Source organism: Garra rufa, chromosome 18 (genome assembly GCF_049309525.1).
Source record: "Garra rufa chromosome 18, GarRuf1.0, whole genome shotgun sequence".
NCBI lineage: Eukaryota > Metazoa > Chordata > Actinopteri > Cypriniformes > Cyprinidae > Garra > Garra rufa.
This window is the reverse complement of record NC_133378.1, coordinates 26,719,746-26,738,569: the sequence shown is the minus strand read 5'-3', so window position 1 is coordinate 26,738,569 and position 18,824 is coordinate 26,719,746. Positions and strand designations below refer to the sequence as shown.

At 37.7% G+C, this 18,824-nt stretch overlaps 1 protein-coding gene across 1 annotated transcript in view; it reads right to left on the bottom strand.

Annotated features, from left to right (window-relative positions):
* Positions 1 to 18,516, bottom strand: part of arhgef25a (Rho guanine nucleotide exchange factor (GEF) 25a) — a 101,609-nt gene extending 83,093 nt beyond the window's left edge. Inside the window, exons 1-2 of the mRNA XM_073822924.1 lie at positions 18,027 to 18,516; positions 14,393 to 14,531 (exon numbers count right to left, since the gene is read on the bottom strand). Coding sequence (XP_073679025.1) covers positions 14,393 to 14,531; positions 18,027 to 18,122 — 235 coding nt within the window. The 5' untranslated portion in view covers positions 18,123 to 18,516. The remainder of the gene's footprint in view (positions 1 to 14,392; positions 14,532 to 18,026) is intronic.
* Between the last annotated feature and the right edge of the window lie 308 nt (positions 18,517 to 18,824).

Genomic DNA, 18,824 nt, shown 5'->3' with positions numbered 1-18,824 from the left:
CTTAAATTGAGGGATCTGGTTTCTTTGCAAACTTTATTAGTAGTTCATAAAGCAAAACATTGTATGTTACCGGATGGATTGCAAACTCTCTTTACTGTGAATAGTGAGACAAGTAGAAGAAATAATGACTTTAAACAACCTTTTGCTGGAAATACTCTTAAACAAATGTGTGTCTCAGTTTCTGGTGTGAAAAGATGGAATTCATTAGAAAATGATCTAAAATGTTGTTCAAATATTTTGCGATTTAAATATAAGTATAAACAGAAGATATTTATTTTGTACAAAGAAGAGGGTCAATGATTCGTTTTTGTTGTCAGAATTATTATTATTGTATTTTTGTTTGTTTGTTCCCTTGTTATGTAAGCAGAATTAATATCATTGGATGGATTTTTTGTTTTTTATGTCTGTGAGGTCATCTAATCCAATTTATTTTGTAAATTTTAAAATATAAGAATGGGGTAGGAGTCTATAAGATTGTTTTCTTCATCCTACTCCTATTCTCTTTTGTTTCATGGTTTGTTTGTTTGTTGTATTGTTGTATTGTTGTGGTATTTTATGTTGCATTACCATGAAAAGAGAATAAATAAATAAATGAAATGAAATGAAATGAAAATATTATACACTATACCATTTAAAAGCTTGGAGTCAGTATTTTTTGAAAGTGGGGAAAGAACTTATAGAAATTAAACCTTTTATTTAGCAAGAATGCTTTCAATTGATCAAAAGTGATGGCAAAGTAATTCATAATGTTACAAAAGATTTCTACTTCAGATAAATGCTGTTCTTCTAAACTTTCTATTCATCAAAGAAACCAGAAAAAAATTCTACTCACCTGTTTTTAACATAATAATAATAATAATAATAATAAATCAGTTTTTTGAACAGCAAATCAGAATATTAGAATTATTTCTGAAGGATTGTATGACTGAAGTAATGATGATAAAAATTCAGCTTTAAAATCATTTGAAAAAATATTCAAATAGAAAACAGTTATTTAAAATAGTAAAAATATATGAAAATGTTACTGTTTTTCCTGTAGTTTGGGTCAAATAAATAAATTTATTAATAATAAAATAAAATATCTAGGAACGTCCGAAAGTAAGGTGTTAGTGATTAAAATACTGTTTATGGAATGTATTGTCCCAATAAATTTCATATAATTTCTGACTGAAAACAGAATAAGATAATCAGGTGAAAAGTATTTTTACAGTATCTTTATATTATTTTTCTGTTAGTTTTAGAAAACATTTTGCATTTGCATGTGCATTTTTGTTTCCTGTACTGAACAAGTCAGTCTACAACACAATTTTCAGGTTGTAATAAATAATGTCTGGCATTTGAATTTTGTAATCCATCAGCACAGATACATTTTAGAATTCCATGGCAACAGGGTAAAAGAACCAGAGAAGGAATGTGAGATGAATAGCGCATTAAAACCCATACAAGTCTTTTTTATCTTCTCATTCCTCTTATTCTCTTTCTGTTTTTCCCTCACCCTTCCCTGTTTCTATTTATTTACTCATTCTCCCCACTTCATTGCCTCAGTTTATGATTCTGCCCCGGTACACGCATACTGTATTCAAACAGACGCGTAAACTCGTCTACATTCATGATGGATATATATACAATACAAAACCGCAAATATAATTTTCAAACAGGTTTTCCCATCAATAATTCATCGGCCAAACAGACAGTCCTATCTAAAACTCATGCTAATGAGGCAGACATTATTGTGATGGGAGGCTCAAAAATGTAGCCAAGGACTACGTTTATCAGTGTCCACTCATGTTTAAGTACATGAAATGAAAAATGAATTGACAAATTGCTTAAAGTCGTGTTGGCTCAGCTTGCCCACTCCCCTCCAACTTGTTTTTGAACATACTGATGATGATGTATTCTGGCGTTGCTCACGGCATGCTAATTACACAAACAATGGTTCAAGGTCTAACAGCTTTGACAGTGACAGGAACAGTGAAAATGCTAGTAGTAGAGAGTTCAAGGTCAGTAAGTTTAAATATGCAATTATGCAATCACGCAATAACCAATACAAGTTAATTTACGCCAATGTGTATACATGAAAATGAAGTAAAGTTACTTTATCTACTCATTCTTCTTCTCCACACTATTCTAAATCGTACTGTGCAATGCTTTCTCCATACTGTGTTTTTATTGGGATGTTTAGAGCTCTCGAATTCTCATTCTTTCTCTTTCTAAAAGCAGGAGCTCCAATTAAGGCCTGCATGAATAGGCAGCAGTGTGGGAGAACAGAGAGACTGCTGGCAGAAAGCCGGCTGGCTGCAGTGAGCTGGTGTTGTATGCTCTGCACTTTGTTTGCTGGTCTGTCTCCCAACCCCAGCCAAGAGATTGGCCAGGACTCTCACAAAAATATATACAAAAATGAGCACACGTACTCATATATTCAGATACAAGAGACACGCACCATTTAGAATTCAATCGAGAATTTAAATTTCAAATTAGATGCGGAATTGTACATTAGATTGCAAATGTGATACAGAATTTTAATATTAAAATGTAATGATATTCAAAATTAATTCATGTAACTGTGGAGTTTTTTTAGTTCATTTTTCAGTATTATTTACCCATAAACATGTCATCATACACATGCCATTTGTGGTATTTTCAGAAATGGTATTAAAAGTAATAAATAACATTGTATAATGTGACTTCCTGTTGCCAGCTGGTGGCGCTATGACTATAATTGAATATTAGCATGGTCATGTGTTCATGTTTCTACCAAACATGTGAAGTTTAGGCAGATCAGACGTTGCATGTTTGAGTTACTATAAAACAAGTAATTTCAGGTGTGAATGTCTTCAGGCCAAAACTCTTACCAAACATGTGAAATCTGGGGCAGACTGGACATTGTATGGCTGAGTTACACCAACTTCCTTTTCCTGGAAACATCAAATTTGTCAGGCCACCACAGACACGCTTTTTAATGAAAACTCATAATCTTCACAATTTAAAGAGTTAGTTTACCCCAAAATTAAAATTGGCCAATCATTTACTCACCTTCCACTCATCCTAGGTGTATATGACATCCTTCTTTTAGATTAATACAATCAGAGTTAAGTTGATTTTTACCGTTTTGAAATCCATTCAGCTGTTCTCCTGTTCTGGTGATATCACTTTTAGCATAGCTTAGCATAGATCATTGAATCCTATTAGACCAATAGCATTGCGTTCAAAAATGACCAACGAGTTTCCATATTTGTTGTATTTAAAACTTGACTCTTCTGTAGTTATATCGTGTACTAAGACCGGTCGAAATGCAAAGCTGCGAGTTTCTAGGCTGATAAGATTCGGAACTACACTTCCATTCCGGCGTAATAGTCAAGGAAGTTTGCTGCCGTAATATGGCCGAAGCAGGCAGAGTATTATCAGAAATGAGTTCCCAGCTAGTTTAGCATTTGCACATGTGCTGTGTGGTATTACTGCGCCTGCTTCGGCCATATTACGGCAGCAAACTTCCTTGACTATTACGCCGGAATGGGAGTGTAGTTCCTAATCTTATCAGCCTAGAAAATTGAAGCTTTGCATTTCCACCGGTCTTAGTACACGATATAACTACAGAAGAGTCAAGTTTTAAATAGGACAAATATCGAAACTCGTTGGTCGTTTTTGAACGTGATGCTATTGGTCTCATAGGATTCAATGATCTATGCTAAGCTATGCTAAAAGTGATATCGCCAGAACAGGAGAACGGCTGAATGAATTTCAAAACGGTAAAACTTAACTTATTAACTCGGGGGGAGATGGAGAATGAGCCTATTTTTTTTTTTTAAAAGTGGAGTGTTCCTTTAAGAATCGCTTTAATCTAGCTTGCACCAACTGGTCAAACACAGAAGCAGTTCCTGGCGGATGAAGTATTATGTATTTTTATGTATCACACAAATCAACATTTGTTTACAGGAGCAAAGGAAGCAAAGTTTTCTTAGTTTAGCAAAGGAAAACCAGTCTCCTCTTGGTTTATATCAAAATCCTCTGGCATTTTTCTTTACAAATCCTCATTTTGAACTTCTAATTCGTGACCGGTGCTGTGTTTACCTCTCTCCACGGTGCATTCGCGTTTGCCACTTCTGAGTGGCGCGTGTGTAAAGCCGACGTCTTATGTCATCCGACCGGAACTCCTTCTGTGTACAGCCAGCCAGCACAAGCTAGACTAAAGTGATTATTACATTTTAAATATGGATATTATCATTACAAAAACGCATCGATTCATTGCAGGAGGCCTTTATTCACCCCCCGGAGCAGTGTGGGACACTTTTTATTAAGGATGGGTGCACTTTATTGGACTTGTTTTGGACTGATGAAGAGAAACACCCATCTATGCAATTTGAAAGCTTGTAAATTCCAGGATAATTTTTTATTATCCGATTGGATTCGTCTGAAAAAAGGAAGTCATATATACTTAGGATGCCTGGAGGGTGAGTACATGATGGGCTTATTTTAATTTTTGGTTGAACTAACCTATTAACATCGCAAAGACCTTTAGATTAGACTGACAAAATATGTTTGTCAGTCTATATGTTGTAACAACTTCCAGTATCATGGTGAAACATCCTAATTTGTCAGGCTTCCACGGACACACCCTTCTACAAAAATCAAGATCTTCACAATTGAACATCACATTCAGATTCAGATTACAACAAATTGATCGGATTAAATTGCTAGGAGGAGTTCATTAAACTACAACACCTAAACATGGGGAAAACGGCACAAAATTTGCAGAAAAATGCAAAATAACTGACTTTCTGTTGAGTTTCGGATTTTGCTCCAGTGTTAAATGTGTCTGCACAGTTTCGTACGTGTATGTGAAATGTAGCGTGAGGGGCACTTCGATGAAAGTGTACAGGTGACGCTACTGGGCCATTTTTCCTCACCCACTTCTGAAATCAATATTAGATCTAAATTTTCACCAGTTCTGATGCGTGTGCAAAGTTTCATGAGTTTCTGAGGATGTTTATGCCCTCTACAATTCAATTCATTTTGAAGAAGACAAAGAAACGGATTAATTCCAATAGGGTCCTTGCACTGCGGTGGACCATATCTTATTCATAGACAAACATACATACTGTTGACTGTACCTCCCACAATCCCTCTCACCCAACCCTTGCATACTGAATTTAAACAGATGCACTCTCTCCAAGATCCCATAAATCTTGACGCTAAGATGTCCTGAGAAGGATTTTCGGGATTCTTAAAGATTAGTGATGAGATATTTAAACATGTAGGTTTATCTAATGCAAACACAATCCTTCTTACCATCTAGGCATGCAACACAGTCCATTCAACCACAAATTAATGCAGAGATTATGTAAGGCATATCTGTTTTAAACACCGGCTCCAAACTACTTCTGCTTCCATTTCCATATAAAGTCTCCTCTTACATCTTATTCTGACGACGAGAACAGCATGCATTTTCTCTCTGTCCTTTATCTCATCCTGGGATTTCAGTTCATAAGACATCACAGCGTGGATATGCCATCTGTGGACCAGTTTTGTTCCCTCAAACATAAAGAAGCAGATCATTACATCTGATCTCCGCAGACCGCTGTCTCTGTCTACATGAATGCTGATCTCTCAACCCTGCAGCCAAAAAGACAATGACTCAACAATGTCAGGCTACCCTTTTCTCATCTTCAGATCAAAGACTACCTCCTCAGAGCGCTGTTCATCATGAGGACTTTTGGGGGAAGATGTAGCAACCTCTGTTCTGATTAATGACCAACAAAGCAACAGTTAGCACCAAAGAGGCAAAACAAAACAGAGCGATGTCCACCACATGACCTATCTAATTCCCAAACTCCATCCTAAAAACAGATCTTTCAACAACGGAATACATCTCACCCAACAGTAACCATATATCAACATTCAGTGGATAAACAAAACACTGAGAAATATACAAACAGCCCTACAGCTTTACGATGTTCCTGACACAGGCTTAAACTGTTCTAGCAGCTGATTGAGAGGATGATGGCTGATGGTTTCTGGGTGTGAAGATTTGGCTTCTGGCCTAGAGCCCTGGCACAGAGGCCAGCACTTTATCAATGTGTCACCCGTTCTGGAGCATTAACTCGATAGAATGTCTGTGCTCCTTAACAACTCTGTTTTTTATATGCTTTGACCTAAATTAGATCTATTCATTCCATATAGAGTTTCTATATCTGTTTTTCCACTTTTCATTTTTGGCCATGATGTGCAAAGCTCAGAGCCACACGAAAATTTGAGAACACTTACAGCTATCAACCAGTTATTGGTGTTAATCTGACACCTGGTGCTAATTTCCATATTTAACAGGCAGCATTCCTCCAATTTTCACTGACATTGCAAGATGGCAGGCTAGGTTGACTGAAACCAAAGGGATGACCTTTTCAGCCACTGCAAACAAGTTGGATATTTTAAATCTGTGATTTCTTGAATATTGCAGGTTTACAATCACACAAATTAATTCAAGTCCCCCAAAAAGACAAATGCACAAGAAGACAGGATAATGCAGAGACTCTCAATAGAGAATTGGTTCAGCACTGCAGCTGGAATTGCTTGCCAGTTCACTGCTAAACAGGGTAAGGATCTGTCTTGATACGTTAAAAAAAAAGTCGACTGAAAGTACACTCTCACAAGACTGATGGGTGACCAAGACTCTCATCAGCAGAAAGAATCTAAAGGATAAGCTCACCTTTGCTAGGAAGCATGTTGTGTAAAGAAAGAAGAACTGGTCCAAAGTTCACTTTAGTGATGGGAGCAAGTTTAATTTAATTGGGTTTGATGGAAAACATTTTGTTCGGTGTCAAACTGGGGAAAGACTGAACCCCAAGAATCAGTAAAAGGTGGAAAAGGAAGTGTCATGGTTTGGGGGGTGTTTTCTGCAGCAGGAGTTGGGCCTCTTATACAGCTACATGGCAGGTTGAATGCAAATGTTTATCAGAACCTTCTTCAGTAACATGTAGTTCCTTTTCTGCAAGCATCACCCAATCTTGAAGCTAAAAAATGCTGAAATAATGAAATGGCCAGGCCAGAGTCCTGATCTAAACCTGACTGAAAATCTCTAGAAAATACTTGGTGACAAAGTTAGGTTCAATAATGGACACATTGTAGCAAAAAATGTCAATGTTTATGTTCTAATAAGGGGTTGACATGCATTAAACATGCTCAATAAAACATATAGACGTGAAAACACACACACTGGGAAAGCCTGAGGCTATCACCACCAATTTTCCCCAGTGTGGCAGTGCAGCTCCAAAGCTGTGGTAACAAAGGCCCTTTTAAGGTCGGGACTCGCTTAGCCCTATGGGTCTCTTGGGAATTCTGTCTCCACATTCCCCCAGCTGTGTGTTGTTGTTTTTTAGTCTAAGGAATATGTGGAAAGATGGTCTTTATAATGGGCCAACTTATGAATGGATGAACATTTCTTGCAGAACAAACCATATATAGAGGATTTTTGAGATAAGCCGCTAAATAATGTTTTATATCAAATAGCAGCACCCCAAAAAATGTAGTTTAAAAGCATGATTATTCTAAATGCAAGAGAAGGATACATCATACATACAACTCATGACAGAGCCAAACAGCTTTGCTGTTTCTAAATAATTAATGAAGAATAATGAATAAAATAATTATGAACATAAAATACTGCACTAGAGTTTTGAGACTCAATCATGCACGCACATGAACCACTAAACTACATACAGTTGAGGTCAAAAGTTCAGAATCTGCAAAATGTTAATTATTTTACGAAAATAAAAGGGATTATACAAAATGCATGTTTTTTTATGTAGTACTGACCTGAATAAGATATTTCACATAAAAGACATTTACATAAATAATAGCTGAATTTATAAAAATGACCCAGTTGAAAAGCTTGCTTGTTTCTTACTGTGTTGTTACCTGAATGATCCAGCTGTTTTTTCAGCATTTTTGTTTATTTGAACCCTTTCCAACAATGACTGTATGCTTTTGGGATCCATCTTTTTTTACACTAGAAACAACTGAGGGACTCATGCAACTACTGCAGAAGGTTTAAACACTCAATGATGTTCCAGAAGGAAAATGATGCATTAAGAGCCAGGGGTGTAAACTTTTGAACAGAATGACTTACCCACAGCAGAAAAAACACAGCTGTGGGTAATTCAGATAACAACACAGTATTAAGAATCAAGCATATGTAAACTTTTAAACGGGGTTATTTTTATAAATTCAACTATTATTTTCTCTTGTGGACTACATGTAAACTTTTATGTGAAATATCCTTTTCAGGTCAGTACTAAATAATAAATAACATGTATTTTGAATGATCCCTCTTATTTTGGTAAAATAATTAACATTTTGCAGGTTCAGCAAGGTGTATGTAAACTTTTGACCTCAACTCAAACAAATAATTCTAATATTAAAAGATGAAATATTTCTGCACATGACACATAAATAAAATATATCTCAGCACAGGGATCTGATTATGTCACTCTCACTATCTGAGGTCATAGGAGGGTCACCTTGGAAAAAGCAGCTCTTGCTGCCTCCTCCTGTTGCATTTTCCAGCTTTCAACAAGACAAAAGATGACTAAGGGCATATATTGTTGTTTCAAACATTTGTGTAGTCATCCTCAGCTCACCCTGTTATGAAAGAGCTACATGACGTGCTTCAAGTCTCCTAGAGTGGGGATCTGGTGTCGACTTGAGGGCTTTAATCCAAGGAAATGTCCTGAATGGACTGCTGGACATAAGCTTTTGGTAAGGAAGAGAAGAAAAAGGAGTAAAGAAAAGCGAGTAAATGTGTGCAAGCTACACGTCTGCATGTGATTTAGTGAATGCTGGCAGTGTCCCGTGATTCCACTGAAGCCGCTAAACAGCATCTTGTTTCTAATCTTTAACAGATGGGTGATCTCCTGTGCTCCTCTAGTAATGCAGAGGCCTCTTCAGCCATAGACCAAGCAAGGAATGGAAATTCCACTTTGAGCCCTTCAGATCTTATTGATGGGGAACTGAAAAGTATTAACTTGAGGAGACCAAACGGCTAAAGCTCTTTTGAGAACTTATTTGGTTAAACAGGCCACTATTAAAGCAACAGCTCGCCCAAAAATAAAAATTGTGTCATTGCTAACTCACCTTCATGTCGTTCCAAATTTCTTCTGTGAAACACAAAAGGAGACAATTGAATAATGCTCTCCATTTGCTATTGTCATTGGAATTGCAATGAACGGATACAGAAGCTTTCTAGCTTCAAAGAGAATGCAAAAGCAGTATCTTAAAGGATTAGTTCACTTCCAAAATAAAAATTAGCAGATAATGTACCCGTTGTCACGCAAGATGTTCATGCCTTTCTTTCTTCAGTCGTAAAGAAATTGTTTTTTGACGAAAACATTTCAGGAATTATCTCCATATAGCGGACTTCAATGGTTCCCGCAAGTTTAAATGGAGCTTCAAAGTGCTCTAAACGATGCCAGCCTAGGAATAAGGGTCTTATCTAGTGAAACGATCTGTCATTTTCTAAAAAACATACAAATTTATATACTTTTTAACCTCAAATACTCATCTTGTCTAGCTCTGCCATGCGTATGCGTAGTTTCTGAAATCCAGGCCAATATAGTTAGGGTATGTCCTATCTCATTTTCTCCTCCAACTTCAAAATCACCCTACATCGCTGTTTTACCCTTTGCCCAAAGGGCATTTGATCTTCTTTGTTCACTTTGTAAACACTGGGTCAGTACTTCTGCAGCAATGCAGGACGATTTTAAAGTTGGAGGAGAAAATGAGATACCCTAACTGTCTTAAACCGGAATACACAGAGTACACATGTGCATCGCAGAGCTAGAAAAGACGAGCATTCGAGGTTAAAAAGCACATTTTTTTTTTTGGTTTGTTTGTAGCCCTTTGAAGCCGCACTAAAACATTCAACTACAACTCACGGACACTATTGATCTACTATATGGAGATAATTCCTTCAATATTTTCCTCAAAAAAAAAAAAACTGAAGAGAGAAAGGCATAAACATCTTGGATGACAACGGGGTGAGTACATTATCTGTACATTTTTGTTTCTGGAAGTGAACTACTCCTTTAAATGTGTTTTTTACAACTTATGCACTATGATCTGAAGCCTTGAATGAATAGCTTTGAATGAGAAACCACTCGATTTAAAGAATACATATGGATGACCAAGGGTGAGTCAATTTTGAGCAAATTTATTTTCTGGATGGACTATTTATTTATCATTATTCACTTCACTGAAGCAGTGAGGTCTAACTTGTGAACAAATCATTCTTCTGATTTGAATCTTTAATCAGTGCACAAAATCAATCTGAATGACTCACTGATTTAACTGAACTGGACTTATCTGCATTGTTATCATAAGTAGGTCTCAGAGACCATTGGTGGAATTATTTACTTAGGCTTATGATTCTTTTTGGGAATAACAGCCCTGGTTACTTAATTCATTTCGATGATAGAGAGTGAACAGTTCACTGCAAGGCAAGATTGTCAGTAAATAGTGTGCATTTTTACAGCTATTGTACAGCTGCAGAAGACTTTTTTAGCAGGTGAAGTCATGGGTTGCATTTAGTCATGGGTTGCATTTAGTGTTTATGACACATTATGGTCGTTTACATCCTTTTTCAAAGCTTGAAAGCTCATTAAGTGTAATTGCAAGTGCTCCACCTTATTTTTCAACAAGGAAGTAAGCCGTTTTCTGTGAATGTGCGAGACTTCCGGTTCATTAGCCACTGTAGGGAAATAAGAGAAGAATAAAGTACAGTAAACGGTATAACTGTATGCACTACAAACCAGTGTGCTCATAAATAAGATAATACATTAAAATAATATGGTAAGACAGCAGTTTGCAATATCAAGCAGCAAAACAAGCCGTTTTGTACAGCTAAAAATAGCTGGAATTGGAAGTCAGACACATAAAAATGTACAAATGTTCCTCTTACGGGAAAAACAAGGTGGATATGTTTAGAATGACATGCTGGGGAATAAACGAAATGCAAATAAGTTTTCATTTTTGGTTAACTATCCTATTGAGGAGTAATAATTTCCATCATCGCTTGTGAATTTTGGTATACAATATTTTTTTTTTCATTCATAGCATAAAACTTAACAAAACAAGTAAGGAAGTAACACTGATTAAATAGGCACTGGTGCTTGATCTTGGTATGTCTTAAACTAATATTTAGAAGCTACAGCTTTGACACTGCAATTTATCTAAGCAGACTCATTTGCGACAAACATCCTAGGGCTTCATGCTTTCCTATACACCGCGTCCTGAACAGTTAGCGGTTTGGCTACATGTCACATACCTTACTATTCAGCACCCATTCCACTACAAAGCTCCTTTTTGTTCTGATGAATTGCGTTTAACTCCAAATAATCATACCTACAACAAGTAGTGCATTTTTCCTGACATTGGGCAAAGGCAGGCGAGTGGGTCTCCCATCTGGAAGCTGTTCAGGGCAGCTTTTCATCCAGTTTTCGTCATGGAAGATTAGCAGAGATCGTTTCCCCCTCTACAACTTGATTAAATAAGTTTGATTATCAGTTCAGGCAGTACAGTTACAGGGTGTGGTTCATTAACCACCTGCTTAGACCTCTGATAGAGCCCATCTGATAAGAACTCTTGTTAGTTACCTGAGCTTATCTACAACCAACATAAATTCACTCACAGCCAAAACACAGCATTAGCCTTATTTACTCCCTCATTCTTTTATTGTTGGACCGCAGTTAAAATAATAATACATACAAAAAGTGGCATTTTCCTGCTGTAATTGCATCCAGCCGTCAACAAAAATCACACGAGCAGGCCGTAATATTCAATACAACAGTATGAATATTTCAATAAACAAGAAATTAATAATGAGTAGGCTAACTTACATGTTAGACATAATGTCACCATGTGAATATGTCTAGTTTTGCTCCCTTTGCTATTTCCAAGCAAAAAGCATCACTGGCGTTTATTTTCCTGAATGTAGCAGCATGTTTAAACACATCTGTTTATTGAACGATTTATTGGCGATTCATTTCAGTTGTTCTGTTCCTAAATGAATCAGTTTGTTTAGGGAATCGTTTGAATGATTCAGTGAGTCACTCATAATACACAGTTACTTGTCACCACCTAGTGGCATTGTTGTTGGAGTTTGGTTATAAAACAAAGCAAAATGCAGAGTTAAAGTATATTAAATATGTAATGTATGGTTTACTTACTTTTAAGATCAACTACATCGCTACCTAATTTTTAACGTGGAAGTACAGTGAGGTCAATAAGTATTTGATCACCCTGTGATTTTGCAAGTTCTCTTACTTAGAAATCATGGAGGGGTCTACAATTTTAAGCATAGGTGCATTTCCACTGTGAGAGACAGAATCTAAAAATAAAAATCCGGAAATTACATTGTATGATTTTTTAACAATTTATTTGTGAATTACTGTGTCAAATAAGTATTTGATCACTTGCTTATCAGCCAGATTTCTGACCCTCAAAGACCTGTCATTTTGCTTTTAAATAGTCCAGCTACACTCTGCTCATGATTCTAAATTAGTAGAACCTGTTTGAGGCCGTTAGCTGTCATAAAGACACCTGTGCACCCCACAATCAGCCAAAGTCTAGGTAGCAACATGGGCAAAACCACAGAGCTGTCAAAAGACACAAGAGACAAAATTGTAGACCTTCACAAAGCTGGAAAGGGCTACGGGGCAATTGCCAAGCAGCTTGGTGAAAAAAGAACAACTGTTGGGGCAATTGTCAGAAAATGGAAGAGGCTAATGATGACTGTCAGTGTCCCTCGGACTGGGGCCCCACGGAAGATCTCTCCTCATGGGGTATCAATGATGGTGAAGAATCAGCCCAGAACTACACGGGAGGAGCTGGTCAATGCCATGAAGAGAGCTGGGACCATCGTTTCCAAGGCTACTATCAGTAGTACACTAAGACGTCATGGTTTAAAATCTTGCATCGCACGGAAGGTTCCCCTGCTTAAATCAGCCCATGTCCAGGCCCGTCTGAAGTTTGCCAGGGACCATCTGGATGATCCAGAGGAGTCATGGGAGAAAGTCCTGTGGTCAGATGAGACCAAAGTAGAACTTTTTGGTCTTAACACCATTCGCCGTGTTTGGAGGAAGAAGAATGATGAGTATAATCCCAATAATACCATACCTACAGTGAAGCATGGGGCTGGAAGCATCATGCTCTGGGGGTGTTTTTCTGCACAGGGGACAGGACGACTGCACTGTATTAAGTAGAGGATGAATGGGGCCATGTATTGTGATATATTGGGCAAAAACCTTTTTCCCTCAGTCAGAGCATTAAAGATGGGTCATGGCTGGGTCTTCCAACATGACAATGACCCAAAGCACACAGCCAGGAAGACCAAGGAGTGGCTCCGTAAGAAGCATATCAAGGTTCTGGAGTGGCCTAGCCAGTCTCCAGACCTAAATCCAATAGAAAATCTTTGAAGGGAGCTGAAACTCCGCGTTGCTCAGCGACAGCCCTGAAACCTGACAGATCTAGAGAAGATCTGTATGGAGGAGTGGGACAAAATCCCTCCTGCAGCGTGTGCAAACCTGGTGAAGAACTACAGGAACCGTTTGACCTCTGTAATTGTTAAAAAAAGGCTTCTGTACCAAATATTAAAAATTTTCGACTCAAGTGATCAAATACGAGAATATGAGAATACTAAGAAGCATTCAATGAGGTTTTTTTTTTTCAAACAGATTGCTTACATACACCCCATCCTCCACTGGTTAGACAAACAGGAAGTCCAGCCCCAAAATCATGTCATTGGTTACTAATATACTGCTAATGGAATGGTCAAACAAACAGATCAGTGTTTTGATAGCGCCACAGTGTTTACACTTTTCAGGGAAAGCAAACTACACCTTTAAATCTTAGGTGAAGTTATTTTCAGCCCATGCTGAAACTATTATAATTTCATGTAAGCACCCAAAACATGCTGATAGTGTTAACTGCACTTGTAAATATTTGGCAAACCCTAAACACTGTATGCCAGAATGTTTGTTTGTGCTGCGGGTTGAGTGCAGCAGAAAGACGCCTTTTCAGACCATAATAAGGATATCACTCTGTCATTAAGCGTATTGTGCAGATAAAAACAACTCCTGATATCATATGTGGCAGGAGAAAGCCGTAGTTAAAACAGAAATGATAGCTGCTTTAAACAGGAACATGGCCTTACATCAACATCAACACTGGCATATACTCCCTTGTTACTGAAGGTCAAGATTGCACCAAGTCTATGTTCTTTTTTTTATGTGCTTTGGCTCCATATCCATCACATTGGAGTTGATCACTGGCAACTCTTGTTGTGTATGTTAACCTGCTAATACTCAAGTCAAGCAGCATTTGACCAAATATGGTTGTTGTGTCTTACTTGCTCTGTCTCTTCTTCGTAGTCTTTCCAGGCTGTCCCGGGACATATCATCCCAATTCAATCCCTCTGTGTCCCATGGGCGTTGTTTCCCTGTTTTCTGTTCCTGTGTCACACTCAGGTGGTCAATACCCTCCGAGCTCTACAACCAAAGATGGACAGTCACAAATTATACTTTCAGATGTCAGTATATATCATAACATATATTAATTACTCACCCTCACATCATTCTAAAACCGTAAGACCTTCGTTCATCTTCGGAACACAAATTAAAATATTTTGATCAAATCTGAGAGCTCTCTGACCCTGCATAGACAGCAATGCAACTGATATGTTCAAAGCCCAGAAAGCCAGTATGGACATCATCAAAATACAGGAGCCTGTTGCGCTGATAGCCTTGCGAGCAGTGCCCTGACATACAGCACCATTGCACTACAGGCATCCCGAATTCAAATCTCGAATTTTTTGTGGACTATATGTAAACATTTGTTATGTAAAATACTAAAATTGTTCACATTTTCACAGATTCTGCAAGGGGTTCCCAAATTTTTACATGGAAAAAGTATTCTCGTAGCTTCATAAAATAATGTTTGAACCACATGTGTCACATGGACTATTTAATAGTAGTGGGAATATTTTGGTACCTCACCTTTTGATTCATATTGATTCTTGGGATCAAGATTTAGTGCACCCTGGACATCAAATTCACCAGTATTTTGATACAAAAACACAACTGTCTATAGTGTGGGTCCTGACTCAAGAAATTAATGTTCCCTATTAACTATTAACTTCCTAATAAATCAAAAATATTTCACACTTTCCATTGTGGATGTGCCCAACTCTGAATACCGTGTTCAGAAAGGAAATTATGTAAACCCCTAGGGAATAAATGAGAGGAAAATATATATTTCAGTGCTTTCTTTCGCAAAAATATTGTTGGGTAATTGTACTGTAAATAAACTGTGAGCATCAGGGAGCCATTATTAATATGTGGGGCATTAGAATCGCTTTTGAATGTGCGCTTACGTTTTACTTTCACTTTCAAGATTCATGATCACATGTACTCTGTGTTTACTACGGAGTGGCAGTACTTACCGCACATTTTACAAGATCAGATGTTTGTCAGTGGTACGCAGGATCTGCTAATCATTTGCCATCGTCCTATCAGTTATCTCTTCTTGCTGTTTTTGTGGTAAGTGAAATTGTATGTCCTGTAATGTAACAGGGGCTGTATCCGAAATCGCCCCCTATACCCTCATTCCCTACATTAGTCCACTAATATAGTCCACTTGAAGGAGTGAATGAAAACGAGTAAGTGAACTTGGACACTGGAAGGACTGCCACTTTTGCATAGTTTATGTTTAATAATCATTTGAAACTGGCATCTCTGGTAGTAAGATTAATAGATTTATCTGAAACACTGTCATAGAAATTATGAATAAACCCTAGTTTAATAAATAATTTACAATTAATTTAAACCTGTGCTGTATTACGCTTGTACGCCGTGGATGAGAATGTTGTAAAATGAATGGATGGATGAATCAGTGGCGAGACGCGGAGATTCATTCAGCGTACGACTCTTAAGGTCATTGCACACTGAGTTTGAAATTTTTGCACGTAAAAAAAACAAAACAACCTAGCGTTGTGTCAATCACGTTTACACTACACACTGCTTCCAAAACTTTCGTCCGTCATAAAAAAAATTGGATCAGGTTCGATTTTCTGTTTTTGCATCCATTGCAAGCATTTTGATAGGAAAGCTACCGCTAGCAAGTGGCTAACCATGTCCCTTTAGTGGCTCCACAAAACATGTTGTTTGCTTTCCATGCTTTTCTAAATACACCACTCTCGCAGATGTTCCGGCAACATCATGTCATTATTATATTAGCTAGAAAATCAATTTTTGAAATTCGTGAATCGCTGCGAATTGTTGGAAGACTGAATTGTAATTCATATGTGAAGCTATTTTTTTCCACACCCCTACTATTTTAACAATGTCTTTACTACCTTTCTGGGCCTTTAACTTAGTAGTTGCATTGCTGTCTACGCAGGGTCAGAAAGCTCTCAGATTTCATCAAAAATATCTTCTTTTGTGTTCCGAAGATGAACGAAGGTCTTACAGGTTTGGAACAACATGAGGGAAATTAATGACAGAATTGTCATTTTTAGGGGGAACATCATACATTTTTTATGTTTTCAGTGCTGCTCTCTTTGCCCTATCTAAGTTGAGCCATAACAAGTCCAGAAGCCTGCCAATAAAGATTAAGATTTTAGAGAGAAATATTTAAGGGATCCAAAGGTTGACTAGAACTGCAAGATAATATTTTCATAACAAAAATGTTTTGGTGATGGTTAATCCAATAGACTGATAGTGAAATGGTACTTTATGTACTTTATGTATGTCACATTTACTTTTATGTTCTTAGCAGAAGGTTCCTACCAACCAGTCTTAACATTCCTCACGCAAATGTTTTCCTCCTCAGACTTTATTTTGGCAAGGGCAGTGGAACTAAAAACGCAAAAGAGCGGTATTTTAAACCCTCTGCATTGTTGAACTTTAAATATTTGAATTTTATATATATATACACACGTTATATATATATATTAAAACATTCTCTTTTTTTCATGCTCCTATGGTAGGAGCATGAAAAACAGGTTCATCAGAGTGGTTTCTAAAAAAATTACATGATTGATTACAAAAATTTTACATACTTTTTTGAAAGCTCTAAAGAAGAGTAAACAGCCAATCAGACCTACAGCTTGACAGCTATTTTGAGAAGACGGCGTGCATGTGTTTGTTTATGAGGAGATGTCTTAATCAGCACTAGTTTCCTGTGCCTGCAAGTGCTCTAAATTCCTCCTAAACACCCAGGAGAGTGTCTTTCGTCTGTCACTGCAACCCGTCACACTCCTGCATAGTTTTCCTCCGAAATGCTTCTCTTTCATTCTCTGACTGACTTCATTGTTTATCCCTCCATTCTTTTCCTATCTGTGATGTGTTCTTCGTTAGATGCCATTGTTATGACATGATTTTAAACATGAATGTTCACAAACAAAGCCCCATTTAATCTTTATATCAACTGTTTTTCTCAAACTGTACACATGTACAGAGGAAGGACACAATTCACATTTAAAGTTCAGCTGTCATTTCTTTTCCTCAAATTTACAAATACACAATCTGGAGCATGTCTGCAAACAGTTCCTTTTGTAAACTGGCACACATTAATTGCAGAACATAAGCCAGTTAGATTGGAAGACTGACCATAAGCTTATCGTTGTATCAATTGTGCATCTCTTTCTGATTTCACTGGCCGTTAATCTTTATCATCTCTGACAAAAAAAATAACAGGAACTGCTCAGTCAATCTTGATTATGACCGCACTAAATTACAGTAAATTTAAAATGCATGTGAATTGTTCTCCAAAACCAGCTGTCGTTCATTATTTCAAGTTGCATGCAAATCATTTTCACATATATCAAAGCATATGCTACTTCAAATAAAACTTAAAGCTCCTCAAAGCACAAAATACAAAATCATGACAGATATTATTGAGCAATAGTCACATATGTGTTGCATTAATATTGTTTACAAACCAGCAACTTAGTACAAAGGTGAAAGGCCACAGAAGTCACTCACCCACTTCTGATTGGGTATCGCCAGAGATGTCAGCATATCCGCCATAGCGCCCAAAATCTGATCGGTTCGTCCCTGGTTCTTTGGAAGAGACTTCATGTTCCAGCAGGCTCTGTCTATGTGAATCTGCTTGTCGATATTCCCTCCCTCCTTCAAAATCCCTGTCTTTCTTATGGTTTGTTCTGCCAGAGCTTTGATTCGCAACCCGGCTCCAATTTTGTATGACCCTCTGGAACGCTCTTGCACATAAAAAATGAATTATGGAGGAGGATGGTCTGTTTTCGTCTAGTTTAAAGTGGACGAGAGACTGCTGTTGTCCAGACTAAAGCGTCTTCTCTGGCTCCTGTCCTTCACACAGGTGGGAAGGTCTTGCTGTGGGTCTCAGTCAGGCCTCTCTCCCCCTCCCCCTAAAACTGGGATTGTTCCTGAGAGAGGGTTAACCACACCACAGTAAAGCGTAAAGATAGCTTTCTGTTCTTTCTCCTTTCCTTTCCTTTGAGAAAAGTAACTTGTTTTTGCAAGTTCCCTGGCTTTTGGGACCTTTTGTGAACAGATCATCTAACCGCTCATGAGTCAGCCTTTCTGGATTGTCATTGGCTGTGTGCATCTACCACCCCTTCGGCCAACTCCTCTCCACCCTCTCTACATCAATTTCATCTTCTGTTGTGCCTCCCTTGCACAACACCGCACTGATTCTTAGAATAATCCTCAAGTTTCTGTCCTCCTCCTCTATCTCCCACTTCTCCGTCCTCCTCCTTTTCTTCTTGTACTTTCACCGTCATTCTCGCTTCTTGTTTCCCA